The sequence below is a fragment of the Simochromis diagramma genome, unplaced genomic scaffold (genome assembly GCF_900408965.1).
Source record: "Simochromis diagramma unplaced genomic scaffold, fSimDia1.1 OVJJ01000514.1, whole genome shotgun sequence".
NCBI lineage: Eukaryota > Metazoa > Chordata > Actinopteri > Cichliformes > Cichlidae > Simochromis > Simochromis diagramma.
Genome location: NW_024387346.1, coordinates 1164930 through 1178307, shown reverse-complemented (window position 1 = coordinate 1178307; position 13378 = coordinate 1164930). Strand labels below are relative to the sequence as shown.

At 41.1% G+C, this 13378-nt stretch overlaps 1 protein-coding gene across 1 annotated transcript in view; it reads left to right on the top strand.

Annotated features, from left to right (window-relative positions):
* vwa8 (von Willebrand factor A domain containing 8) overlaps positions 1–12282 on the top strand; it is an 80280-nt gene extending 67998 nt beyond the window's left edge. The window contains exons 40-45 of the mRNA XM_040006763.1: positions 3794–3902; positions 5922–6047; positions 6544–6702; positions 8353–8451; positions 8676–8914; positions 10784–12282. Coding sequence (XP_039862697.1) covers positions 3794–3902; positions 5922–6047; positions 6544–6702; positions 8353–8451; positions 8676–8914; positions 10784–10892 — 841 coding nt within the window. The 3' untranslated portion in view covers positions 10893–12282. The remainder of the gene's footprint in view (positions 1–3793; positions 3903–5921; positions 6048–6543; positions 6703–8352; positions 8452–8675; positions 8915–10783) is intronic.
* Positions 12283–13378: the final 1096 nt, after the last annotated feature.

Below are 13378 nucleotides of genomic sequence, written 5' to 3'. Positions count from 1 at the left end.
TTGTTCACTGATTGCTGCAAAAAAAAAACAACTGAAGTGTCTGAGGTGTATAATGTAATGTGATGTGAACCAGATGTGTGTGAACAATACGCATGTGTGGGCCATCTGCCACCCCAGGTATGGTGCTCCAAACAACTCCAGGGTGCTCTGTCCCAGCTGGATGGTAAAGCACAGTGGTAGATCCCACTGGGCGACCTGTGTGTGTGTGTGTGTGTGTGTGTGTGTGTGTGTGTGTGTGTGTGTGTTGAGCCTATATTCACTTCAGAGGAGGTTAGGTTGCGAGGGCATCCCTTTCACCAGCTCATCCATGAAGGGCGTCTCTGTTCACTTTAGCTTCAAACAGTCCCCCCTTCCCCCTCCCTCTTTCCTGCATTGCCCTTCTCATACACTGCCTGCTTTCACCCCAAGAGGACAACCTCTCAGATTCTCCTCTCTCTCTCTTTCCCCCTCTTCTCTTCCCTCTGTCTTTACCCATTTTAATAGCCTTGTTTTTCAGATTTTTTTCCTCTGCCTTGTCTTCAGCCTGTCTATCACTAAGCTCAGATAATGTCTAGTAGCTACATGCTGACGCTCTGCTATTCACTCACATGTCACTCTAACAGGTAAGCACAGACATAGAAATAAAGGGCTGCTTGATTTTTCTTTTCCATGCCACAAGCCAACACTGTCAGCCTTTTTCCTATTCCTTCCCAATGTGTGTCCAAAGTCATATGTTTACTTAGCTTTAAGTTAAGCATCAGTAAAACTAAGATCTTTGCAGAAACCTTTAAGTAAGTGACACACACACACACACACACACACACACACACACACACACACACACACACACACACACACACACACACAAAGATCTTCTGCTTGTTTTCAGTGGTGGTGAAAGACACCAGAAATAGTAAAACTCCAATTTCGATCCTGTGTTTTGTGGCCTTATTTTTTCCTCTTTGCAGTCATCCCCTTCTTTACAATTTCACTCTTGCTGCAATCCTTACTTTTTATTTGAATTCCATAGTGGGTTTATGGACGTGCACTTAGGATCTGCCTCCTCAAATGCAAGAAAAGCAAAAGTTATATATAAACAAGAAGAAATGCTGGTTTGCAATGCAGGTTTATTTAAGATGGTCCAATCAAAATCTGAATTTCCCTTTGTTATCATGGAAAAAGCATCCTTTGGTCTAAATAGGTGCAGGAGTATCCAGCTTGCTGTTAAAAGCCAGCATCCATAATGGTATTGGTGGGTTTGAGTGCACCTGGTATAACTAACACTTATATTTGAAAATGCACCACAAATGAACAACAGATCCAGGCGCCTTTTTGGAGACCTCTTGTTTTATTTCCGCAAAACAGAGCCACATCACATTCTGCATGTATTACATCAGCGCTGATATCAGACCTCAGCATGTCATGTCTGGCCTGCAGACAGTTTTTCCTGTGCTGCAGGAAACACTGAAAACATTTGATGGATTATGAACAAAAACTGCAGGAAAGGAAGCTGGAAAAACTGGAAAACATTTGAGTTGCAGTTGTCCCTCTCAGTTCCTGAAGTCTTCCAGTGTGGTTTCAATGAGATTCGTTTACAAATAATCACATTGTTGTTAAATTTACACTTCACCCACTGGTTCAGCTTGGAAACACGATTGTAGTTATGTTTAAGGAAATCCAAAGTAAATACACAAGAATGAGGTTTCCTAAATACCAGAGTAACACATCCAAATCCAAAAAATGGATGTCCCGCTTCAAGATTTAATGGGTGTTAACAAAGCTGTTATTGTTTAGTGAGGACTGTATTTCAAAGTTTCATTGCAATGACTGCAAAGAAATGCTCACATAATGTGACAGTTAATAGTCTGCCGACCACAAAGGCCTATTTAACCGCTCGGTTCCTCTAATTAAATGCATGACAATAAAGGAGTGAAAAAACACTATGAAAAATAGGAAAATAAAACTGTCTCTGTCCTTGGAAAAGGAGGTTTTTTGAGTGGAGGACAGCTTGTTTAGTAGCAGGGAGTGTCAACCTTAAGTCTTTGTTTTTGTGGTTGTTGTGTGTGAGTTTTCAGTGTGCTGGCTCCACCTTATTTAGTAAAAACCCTCTGCTGCTCTCTCCCGTATAAGTCAAGGTTCAGGAATTTGCAGGAAATAGCTCCGGCCGCTGGCCAGAGTGTCTGCTCGCCACATCCATTGCATGCATCCTCACACTGATGCACGTATACACACACATAGGAATGTGTGGAGGAAGGCGTTGCTCTTGTTTTGTGGACTGACGCGACGCAGTAAGAATACACAGAAACAAACAAAATGGCTGTGTGTGTAGGTCAGATATTACTTAATGCAGATCAAGTTTGTTTACACATTTACCTTTATTTAATTTCCTTTTAGATTCATTTGACATAGATTCTACTCCAAGAGTCCAAGAGGACACTGATATCATATGATGAGTGGTACACCTAACAGCTGAGTAGTAAAAACTTTGAAGTATCATTTATTTATATAAGTTGTAGGAAGGTCATTCACAAACAGTGAGGATGTGCACAGGGGATACTCTGCAAACAAATTTAGACTGGTCTCAGATCAGATGTGCACGAGTGATAAAGGCCTTTAATTCAATCCAATTTAGTTTTAAAGAAATAAATAATCATAATAATAATTCTGTCGTTATTTACTGTTTTCCAGAAGAATACAAACCAAAGAAGGCTCATGGAATTAATTCAAAGAAATTAAATTATATATTAAGGTTAGTCATAAGGTTTAGGCTTTAGCAAACCCGTTTATTAAAATATATTCCAATAAGCAACCCTTTCACTACAAGGCCCCAGTCGTCACATTAGTGATCATAGATCAATTATAAATGCTTTGCATCATGAAACTGCATTCATTAAACAAATATCATTATTGACACTTATATACTGTTTTTGAAGCCTCCGTTAATGAAGCCTGAGATGCAGTTTCTTTTTTTTTCTAATAGGAAGTAACAAATTGAGTGGATGCAAATTAAAAATATTAGCTTTTCAAACTACAAATTCTTGTCTTTATACTGCATGACTTACCTGAATTAACATTTTTTTAAAACTGCCATCCAAGTGTTGGTGATTATGAGTTTGTGTGTGTGTGTGTGTGTGTGTGTGTGTGTGTGTGTGTGTGTGTGTGTGTGTGTGTGTGTGTGTGTGTGCGTGCTTGCATGTGTGAATGCATGATCTGTTTTGATTGCATAGCCGATGCCTGTGCAGTCTGTGTCAGTATTTTGTCTGAATCTGCTCACACACAACCGATCCACACAGATTTGTTGCAGCCTGTGATAGATAAGGCTTACTCTCATCCCTGCATTATTTTTTTAAGTCACTGCTCTGAATGTCTGCGGTGTTGACGGTCTAGTTGTCACCAAAAGTTTCAAATGCGTGTCAGAGGATTTCACCCACTTTGCACACACATACACACACCAGCATGCAGGACCCTTACCACGCTTAAGGAAGATTCTGTGTCTTTGTGTATAAGTAATACTAAAGTACCTGCACGCTGGCGTTACACCGATAAGCATGACTTGGGGAGAAAGGAGCACCTGTGTCTTGATGCCCGCAGGTGTGTTCTGGAGAGCACATGGGTTCATATTTAGAAACACTGACCCTTTGTCAGTTTGTTCTCAGGTGTCCTGGGCTAATGAAAAAAGGGCTCTGTTTGTACTCTTTCTGTATCTCACTGCCTCAAGATGCACACGGTGTTAATTTGGACAATAAAGGTTTAGTCATAGCTAATGCCATGCATCTCCCCCTCCCCTCTGTTTTTGTCTGACTTTTTGTCTCAGGTTGAAGGAGATTGATATGAGTGAATACGATGCTGCTACATACGAGCGCTTCTCCAGTGCCGTGAGGAGACAAGTTCAGTCACTCCGCATCATCCTGGACAGTTTACAGGTTGGCGTCACACCACACACTGTTTGTGTTTAACACAAGTTTCCTTGTTTGAGGGTATCAGTGTTTTTGCAACATCCAGGTTCATCTGCAGCAGCTTTTTTTATTTATTGCTCAGTCCCAATATTATAAAATGAGTAAAATATTGAAAGCCAAGATTTCCAATTTGCTGGTTTAAGTGGTTGCTTGTAATGACAGGCTCGTCTTTGTCAGATCAGTTTATTTAAACACCACCAACTCAGGCTGCAGTAGCTTCTATTGTACAGCTTGACACTGAAAAAAGTCATGGGGTCATAAAGTCAGCAGATGACAATTGGTTGACCTTATACATCCTCGCACGTGGTGCTGGACACGGAAAGAGGGGGCGCTGTCCCCCAGGAGCACTCTGATTTGTTAAAGAGAATGCGGACTAAGATCACAGGGAGTGGTGGTATTGTCTACGTTTCATTATTTTGGTTTCCACTTTCCGCCCTTTGTTTGGGCGTCTTAGTGCGAGCGTCTCTGGTGTGCTTGTTTGTGTGCGTTCATGGGCATCTGACAAGAGCGCAATCATGCAGCCACGATTACAGAGCAGTGACACTGAACTGCGCTCTATTATTCTTCTATCCAGGTGTGAAGGTGTTTTTTTGCATGTGTTGTGCTGTGGAGGGTGTGTGATTTTGTTTTCCATCCAGGTGGGCTTTGAACATGAGTTTGGTTGTAATTTGCGTTTGTCCTTATTGCCTTGGGCGGCTTCTTCACTGGAAAGATGATGGAGATCCCACTAAAACCCAGCAGGCAAGACGCTATGAAGTCATGTTAATTTTTATGCCATTCCTACAGAGGGACTGAAAGGAGTCATACACACGCACACAACTATAAATGGCAAGCTTTCAATAAACTGATAGTGTATTGTTTCCATCTGCTGGGGTTTTCCTCAGGGAAAACCCTCTCTATTTACCTCTCAACAATAGACTGGCTTGGAACATGCAAACGCCTCAGCCCGCATTGTGAAGTTCTAAAAGTAAGATATCAGTCCGAGCTGACCGCAAAGTGTTTTTATTTTAGGTTATTGATGAGGAAGAGTATCCTGGCTTTTGCGTCAAGACATTTCATTAATATGACATTTAGGTGCCGCACTAACACAACACCTCTTTCAGTTACAGTTCAACATAGTTAAAAAAAAACAGCGCCTTGAGCCAACTGTTGTTGTGAATTGGCACCATGTGAACAAAATTGAACTGAATAGTTAAATTGAAGCTGACACCTTGTATTTTAAATGAGATGCACTTAAGCACCAGAAGTAATAACTTCAGTCTGTTGTATTTCTGGATAGGTAATTTTTGTGCCTGCTTTGAGAAATGTTGTTGCGTCATGAATGAAGAGAATGTGCATCCATTTATGTCAGAATGTGCAATCTCAATCGTTTGTCATAGTGAGGAAAAAAGGGATCTGGTTCCGTTACCTTTGTTTGTGCTGTTCTACTGTGCACTGCATTCACGAATGCACAACTGATTATCTACAGAAAGGTGAAAGTAGTTGTTACATCTGTTACTACTTATCAATGATGTGAAGTCAAACAACCTTGTTATTGCTGGCTATTCTTTGTTTCTTTGTGTGCTCACACGTCATTTGCCGTGTAAAGAAAATCTCAAGACACGAAACCAAATATCCTGACTCACCAGTAACTGCAGGAGTGACCTAAAGAGAACGGGGAGAGGCACATCGGGTTTCCTCTTTGTTTGACGTCTTCTCCCTAAAGATCTCCTTCCGCTGAGGGAAAGATGAGGGCAGGACAGGGAGTGATGGCGCTCTTCCTTTCAGGTTTTCTCCTTGTAACATCACAAGAAATGGGGCCACAGATTCAATGTAACCTTTTCAATGTAGCCTTAGCCTCTTTTTGTTTGCTGGGTGTGAGTGCTAGTTGTTGGTATTGGTGAACTTTGAGCTCCTCTGTCATCTTTAAAAACCTCCATCAACACAAAATCATCTCTCCCAGGCATATTTGGCTTACTTATTCTAATTTGGTGGATGTGCTTTCAGGCTAAAGGGAAGGAGCGGCAGTGGTTAAAGAACCAGGCTCTGGGAGAGCTGGATGACACCAAGATCATCGATGGACTGACTGGAGAGAAGGCTATATATAAACGCAGGGGAGAGCTGGAACCAGAGGTGTTTGTTTTTTCTTGAAACTTTCTTATTTTTGAATCTGCCACACCTCCAAAGACTGCTACGCTCACTCCCACAGTCACACATAATTTTGACCTTTATCTGTCAGGCAGTACATTCCAGCGGTGTGTGTGTGTGCGAGATTATTATTACACCCTGCTGTTTCTGCTCCAGCTCACTCAGTTTCTAGTTACGTCTTGTGCTGTCATCTGTGCGCGCATGCACACAGCAGAAAAGTAGTTCCCACACTAATCATGCCAACACACACTAGCCCATAATATAAATACTGTGTTTTTCTAACGTATTTAGCTCCAAGTCTTACATAGTTTTGGTCTGAGCTGAGCTACATTGAAATAATTGCACCCAGTTTTGAAATCCCGACCTTGTGTAAAATATTATTTTTATGTAACTACACCATCTAAAGTAGGGATTTTAGCTCGATTTAATCAGTAGTTGCTGATGTATTTATTTATTTAGTAACTTGTGTGTGTGCTTACAGCTGGGCAGCCCTCAGCAGAAGCCCAAGCGGTTACGGGTGTTGGCCGACGTGTCGGGCAGCATGTACCGCTTCAACGGTGTGGATGGCAGGCTGGAGCGCTCCATGGAAGCTGTTTGTATGGTCATGGAAGCTCTTGAGAACTATGAGCACAAATTCAAGGTGAAAACGCTACATCGCGCATCACAATACAGAAGATTCTATGTGACTTTTCCTAATTCAGGTGATAGATAACAGCTGCATGTCCAGTATATGGAGTTTACTTCACATGAACAATTACTGTGCTTCCTTTGTGTTAGTACACTTTTATATAGTACACTTCATACCCTATATACTTAGTTGTGTAGTGCATGAATCAGTGTTGTCTCATATTATCGTGGAGGGGAAGAGAATTTCAAAGCATTTACATGCGCCTTGACAGCTAAGATAAGCCTAAAAAACAGGTCTAGAGTCATTTTTCAGGTAAAGAATAAAATACTTAGACTGACCATTAATTGACCGCATCAGTTTTTTAGTGTAGTATTCCATGAGTCCTAGCTGTAGTGAATTTAAATGGCTCAGTATGCTATTGCAGTATCGTCCAATATATTAGTTTTTTCCTGCATTAGTGTAAATCTTTATTTTAACTTAAGTATCAAGTAGTCGTACATGAAATAATAATAACTATTCAAGCTTTTGTTTCTGGTGTGAAATTCATTATTGCCATAATTCCTGAATTGCACCCAGGTAACCTCGTATATCAAAACATGCAGTGTGTCTTTTAAAGCCTTTCTCATGCCACACTGTGATCTAATTTGTCAGTGCTTTATTGGGTAGGAGTTGGTAATACAGTTGACGCTTTTCATGGAAAATCAGGAGTCCGTTGTAGCCACGAGAAGTGGAATCGGTCCAGAGATGGAGCATGAAAAGAGACAGGGGGAGACGGGAGTGCATACAAAAAAAAGTTTTGGAGAGAGACAGACTTCTTGGCCCCTTAGTGACACTCAATCCAACCTTATACTGATCACATATCACACAAACTCGCATACACATTTTTCAGTGTTCCACATGGCATTTCAGTCTCACTGCTGTCTTTGAATAACACTCCTTACATAAAAGAGCGTCTGGTAACGCATAAGATATATACACTGTCACCATGTGCCCGTGCTGCCCGCAGTTTCGCATTATATGCGTGTTTGCATCTTACAATCATCCACCATCGATAGTCAAACGTGTCACTTTATAGTTTGATGCCTTTTTTTAGTACACTCTTTAGGCACCCATTCACAATCCTGAAGTGGATGAAGCCCACTGTGGATTGACAAGGCCTTAATTTTGGTGACATTGAACCTGGTTAGATTTAGAGCTATGTGTTAGACTTTATGAGTCATGTAGCAAAATAAACCCTGGAAAAACAATACAAAATTGACAGCACCAAAAGGTCTTCTTACCCAGCAACAGTGATATGGATGCATGAGACACACAGTCGCATACCTTTGACCACCACAGTCATAACTGCCCTTATTAGATGTGGCTCATATACATAATACCTGGGTCTTCAAATAGCTGCCTGGGGGCTCACAGTGTCAGGCTGAGTGTGAGCTGCCTTATGTAAGTCAGTTATGATGGATGGTCTGGTGGAGACATGTAAACCTCTGACACTGTTAACATCTTGCAATGTTCGCATTTACAACGTGACCTTTCTGCACCTTCACACCTCTGTCGGGGAGACTGTTACATTACAAGTTAAGTAACAAGTCAAATCACTACAGTCTTTACTTAAATGTTGTAACAATGTGTCTTTTGTGTCTTTTAACTCTTTTCTCTACACAGTATGACATAGTGGGCCACTCGGGCGATGGCTACGACATTGAACTGGTCACGGCAGACAAAATCCCCAAGAATAACAAGCAGAGACTTAAAGTCCTGAAGGTATACTCATGCTTTGTTTTGCTCACCCAATTGGACTGAAAAAAGTGTTTTGCATGCATTTCTTTCTCTTTAACATCTGTGTTCACATGAAATTGTACATTAAGTCAAAGTAGCCACACAAACTGATGAACATCTCCAAACGATGTCATTTGGGGCTGCAAGTATGAAGATAAATAAAATCTGTGGCTTGCTCTTTATTAATCAGCCTTTTCCTTGCACTTCAGGTCATGCATGCCCACTCTCAGTTCTGCATGAGTGGTGACTACACTCTGGAGGGGACGGAGGCCAGCATCAAGGAGCTGGCGAGAGAAGAAGCAGATGAGCACTTTGTGGTGGTGCTGAGCGACGCTAATCTGGAGCGCTACGGCATTCGGCCCGAGCGCTTTGCCCAAGTCTTGACCTCTGACCCACAGGTCAATGCCTTTGCCATTTTCATTGGCTCCCTTGGCGATCAGGCTGAAAGGTAAGGAGGTGAAGATGATGATAACTTGGGTGGAGTTAACTAAGAGCGAGCAAAGTGCAAAAGAGATGGAAAGAAAAGAGGAGTAGATGAAGGAACATGAAGATGCAAAGAACTCATCATGAGACAATTCTTAAGTTCTGGGGCTCCAAACAGTTGCATTTAGTTAGTTTGCTCTTCAAGGTCATCTTCTCATGCACCTCTGTATTGCTTCCAACACTGCTTTTATTTTTCTGATTGCTTATGTCTGCTTGCACCTGTGTCGTTGCAATTTAAAAATGGGCCTCAAATTTACACAGTGAGTGAAAACATCAACTTCTGAATCAGACTGACCTGCTTTGAAATCTGGAACTATTGTTAATAATGATCTCATTGGCTCCACTTTGAGGGCTGAGGTCGGTATTTACTTATGTATATCATCACTCTAGGCTCTTGGCTAACTAAGGGTTAGCATGGTGTCTGTGCAGATCCTTGCAAAGACCCTAAGTTGTGTTAGCAGCATAATGTGGTTGTTTCTGTCCTGGATGCAGTTTGCACTTTACCATTGCGCCCTCATGCTTTTGTGCAATAAAAATAAAAGTCCTTATCCACGCTGTAGACTGTGGCTCTATTTTCCTCCTCAGCCACACAATCTGAAATCAGCTGATTGTAGTGCAGGTGCGAGTGGAACTGATAAGCAAGCAGACTAACAAATAGAAATACTAGGAATAGAACTGCTAGAAACGGTTCTCAATTCCCATCCCTAGTTTCCCAGAGATTCATGTTGCTGAAAATTTGTCCACTCCCTCTGATTGAAAGCAAAGTGCAGGGTTACTGTTTTGACACACCAGAGGGAATCTAGTGGCATATTAGAGACAGAAGGGCCAGGAGACAGAAAGAGCCCTCCAGTGCTTTCAGTGCTGCGGTTATCACTGAAAGCAGTCCCAGAGATGAATGAGGAGATAACCCTGAAGAAGAGATTGACCAACTTTTATTTAGTTAAGGTTTTAAATCTTCAATTTCAGTTCCAGAATGTTAAAGTAGCTCCTTTTGGGCTGTATTAAAACATCAGCATCCCCATCTGCTGCCTGTCCTTACTGTCCTGTCTCAGATCAAGTTTCCAGGCCAGATGAAAGTGCAACAAGTGTACTCGTTAACCTGCTCCTCCTCATCCTCATTGCCATTCTACTGCAGGCTTCTACTGTAGCTCCTTACCAGACATACATCCTCTCTGTTGAGGCTTGCAGGCCTTGAAGCTTTAAACTCGTTGAAGAACTGCCTGGCTTAATGCAGTCTTTAGCTACAGGAGCTTCAGAAGATAATAAACCTGTTCTATACTTTGCTCATGAAGAGCAGAAAAAAAAGCAAAGATAGAAAGAGACAAGAAGTCAACTACTCTTTAAGGGCAGGCTGTCAGAATTTGAAGATAGAAATTAAAATAATATCTTGTCATGCCCTGGAAGCCCTGGAATTGGTTATGGATGCCCTTAGAGTTATATAATTTTCCTTCTTGAGCAACACTTTGGGAATGCTAATTTTATATCCCTGTTGACTGCCCATGTGTGTGTATGTCCTGAGAGGAGAAATGCATAGGGACACGGTTGAATGAAAGAACAAAGGCAGAGGCTCATTAGAGTAAATGGGTTTATACAAATGATTCAAAGGCATTGGAGGTGGCTCTGTTGTCTTGTTGCTGAGCTCCACCGAGTGAAAGGCATCTCTTTCATCCACACACACTCATACACTGTATTCTTTTAATGGGAATATGTAGTGCCAGCTCACACAGCAAATACAAGTAGTCTCTTTTAATTTTGGGAAACAATTCCAGTGCTAAAGTTCAGTTCCTTTCTTTGACCTCTATCTTCATTCTCTCTTCGTGTTCTTTTGTTTCAGACTCCAAAAGACCCTTCCAGCAGGGAGGTCCTTTGTCGCCATGGACACCAAGCAGATCCCCCAAATCCTGCAGCAGATCTTCACCTCCACAATGTTATCGAGTGCCTGATGCAAACACATAGTACATACCGTACACTCACTTGTTATCTCACACACCCAAAACTTCAAAAGGTTTGTTGTGAAAGCGCTGAAAATCTTCACACTCTGTGTCAGATCAAATGACTTTATCATGGCTGCAGCAGGTCCGGAGGGGTCGCATTAGCACGAGCCGGGGGTTTGACAGTTTGTTATTGTTAAGAAGCCTGTTAGCATGACAGAGTAACTAATGTTTAGATATTTTGCTGTGTCCCTCTGGGAACAGCTACAGTACACAAAGTGTGTGATCTCTTTTAGTGTGACTATAATCTGCTGTGTAATCGGTGACGCGAATGCCTGGAGCCTGTCTCAGATCCCATGTAGGGATCAAACACACAGCCTAACAGCTGTTCTTTTTAATTGTGTTTTTGCCCCTACACACACACACACACACACACCTTTGTCCTCTATCGGGCTGTGAGAAACTCAAAGGGAAGGGCCATGGAGTCGTGACAGCATCCATTTATGTCAGAGCTCCTGACTTCTTGTCTGTCACGCAGAAAAATGCACAGACACACACAAGAAAGCCGACAGTAAAGCCCCACCTGACCGACACTAGGATGCGCCGAGCAGCAATAACTTGGCGCCTTTGGTATGTTGGGACTGCCACCAGGGAATTTCCCACCTGGCTGCACGCGGACTTTAAAGCCTGCCGCTGTTGTACACCCCCATGCTGTGTGAGTGTGCGTGTATGTGTGTGTGTGTATTTTCCTAGAGCATCTATGTCAACATGTGCAGACCCTTTTCTTCCTGTCTGGTGGAACATGTGTTGCCTCGTGTGCGCTCAGAGCTGCCTTTCATTGCAAGAGCTCCCAAACACAAAATACTTTCACTGCGAGACAGATGAAGAGAAAAATACAGGACTAGTGGGTCAGTGTGTATCAAACATCATATCGGTGTCTTCCCTGGTTGTCATAGTTATTGTTCATGCCTGACTATGTTGAATCAATAGAAGCCTGTCCAGCTGTCAGCCTCTATTGATTTCTGTGAGTGAGGCATATGCCATTTTTTTATTAACCTACTTTAATTTGCCTCTGGCTCCTGGGCTGCTGATTAGTTGGAAATGTAAGATATTTGCTGGGTGGAACCTCATGTTGGGAAGGCATTAAAAAGTGTATATTAAAATTCATACATGTATCTAGTTTTCACATTGTTAATTTCTGGTGAAATAAACTGTAAAAGTAATGTAGAGCATTTTAATAAATGTTAACATTGCTATTTGATTCAATTTCTGCCCCATCACTTCCCTTCTGAAGACTATTTCTGCTGCTGCTCGATTATCCGATAAGTCACATTTCTGACGAGCGTTCCTGTCCTTCCTGGTGTTGCAAAAGAAAACCGTTTATCTGCAGATGTTTTTTTTTTTTTTTAAAAACAAGTGGAGATAATGGATGAAGATTAAGTATTTCTTAACAAGAAGCAGTCAGAGAGCACAAACCTCCGTCACAGCAGCTCACTCTCTGAGCAGGTTTTACTTTCAGGGAAATCATTTCATATTTTGTAAATTTTTGTTTGGTTTTCTTTGTTCTTTTTATGTTATTTATTTAGGACAGTGCATGTTAATGAACATAAATGTAAAAAAAAATTACATGAATGTAAACATACCAGATTATAGCCATTTAATTTCCATCTGTTGTCCATAAAAAAATAGACATAATAATTCATAAAAAATGCATAATTCATTCATAATAAAAACTCCATCACCAAACTCACACATACACACCATTCTGTTCCCAAATAAAACATTAAAACTATACAACTTATACATGATCACACGCTTGATTTGTCCATAACCAGTTTTTAACCTTTGCCTTAAACAAGTTGAATGTCGAGCATTCTCTAATGGCTTGAGGAAGACTGTTCCACTGATGGCCACCCTGGACAGAGAGGACGTTCTGCCCAAATGCTGTCCGTCTGTGGGGTATAAACAAGTCTCCTCGGGTTGAAGCTCGAGTGGTCCTGTCTGAGCTTTCTTTATGCCTAATGAACTGCTTTAGTGGTGGTGGAGCAAGCTAGTGTAAGACTTTATATATTAAACACACTCTTTTAAGTTTCACTAAGTTATTGAAGTTCAGTAATTTATGTTTTTTAACACATGGCAGTGGTGGTGGGAAGTTGTTTTTTTGTCAAGTAGTTTTAAACTTCTTTTATAAATGTTTTCAATAGTTTTAAGTGTTGTTGGACAAGCAAGTGACCAGGACGTCAAACAATAGTCCATATGAGAGATGATCATTGAGTAAAAATAAGTTTTTGCAACATTCATATTTAAATTATTACATATATGATTACAATTTCGATTATTAAATTTAAGTACCTGGGACACTTTATTTATGTGACTCTTGAAGGATAATGTTGGGTCTAGAATGACCCCAATATATTTAAATTCTGGAGCTAATTCAAGCTCTACTCCATCCAGGAATATTTTTAAATAATTTTAATAATTATTATTAATCATTTTTA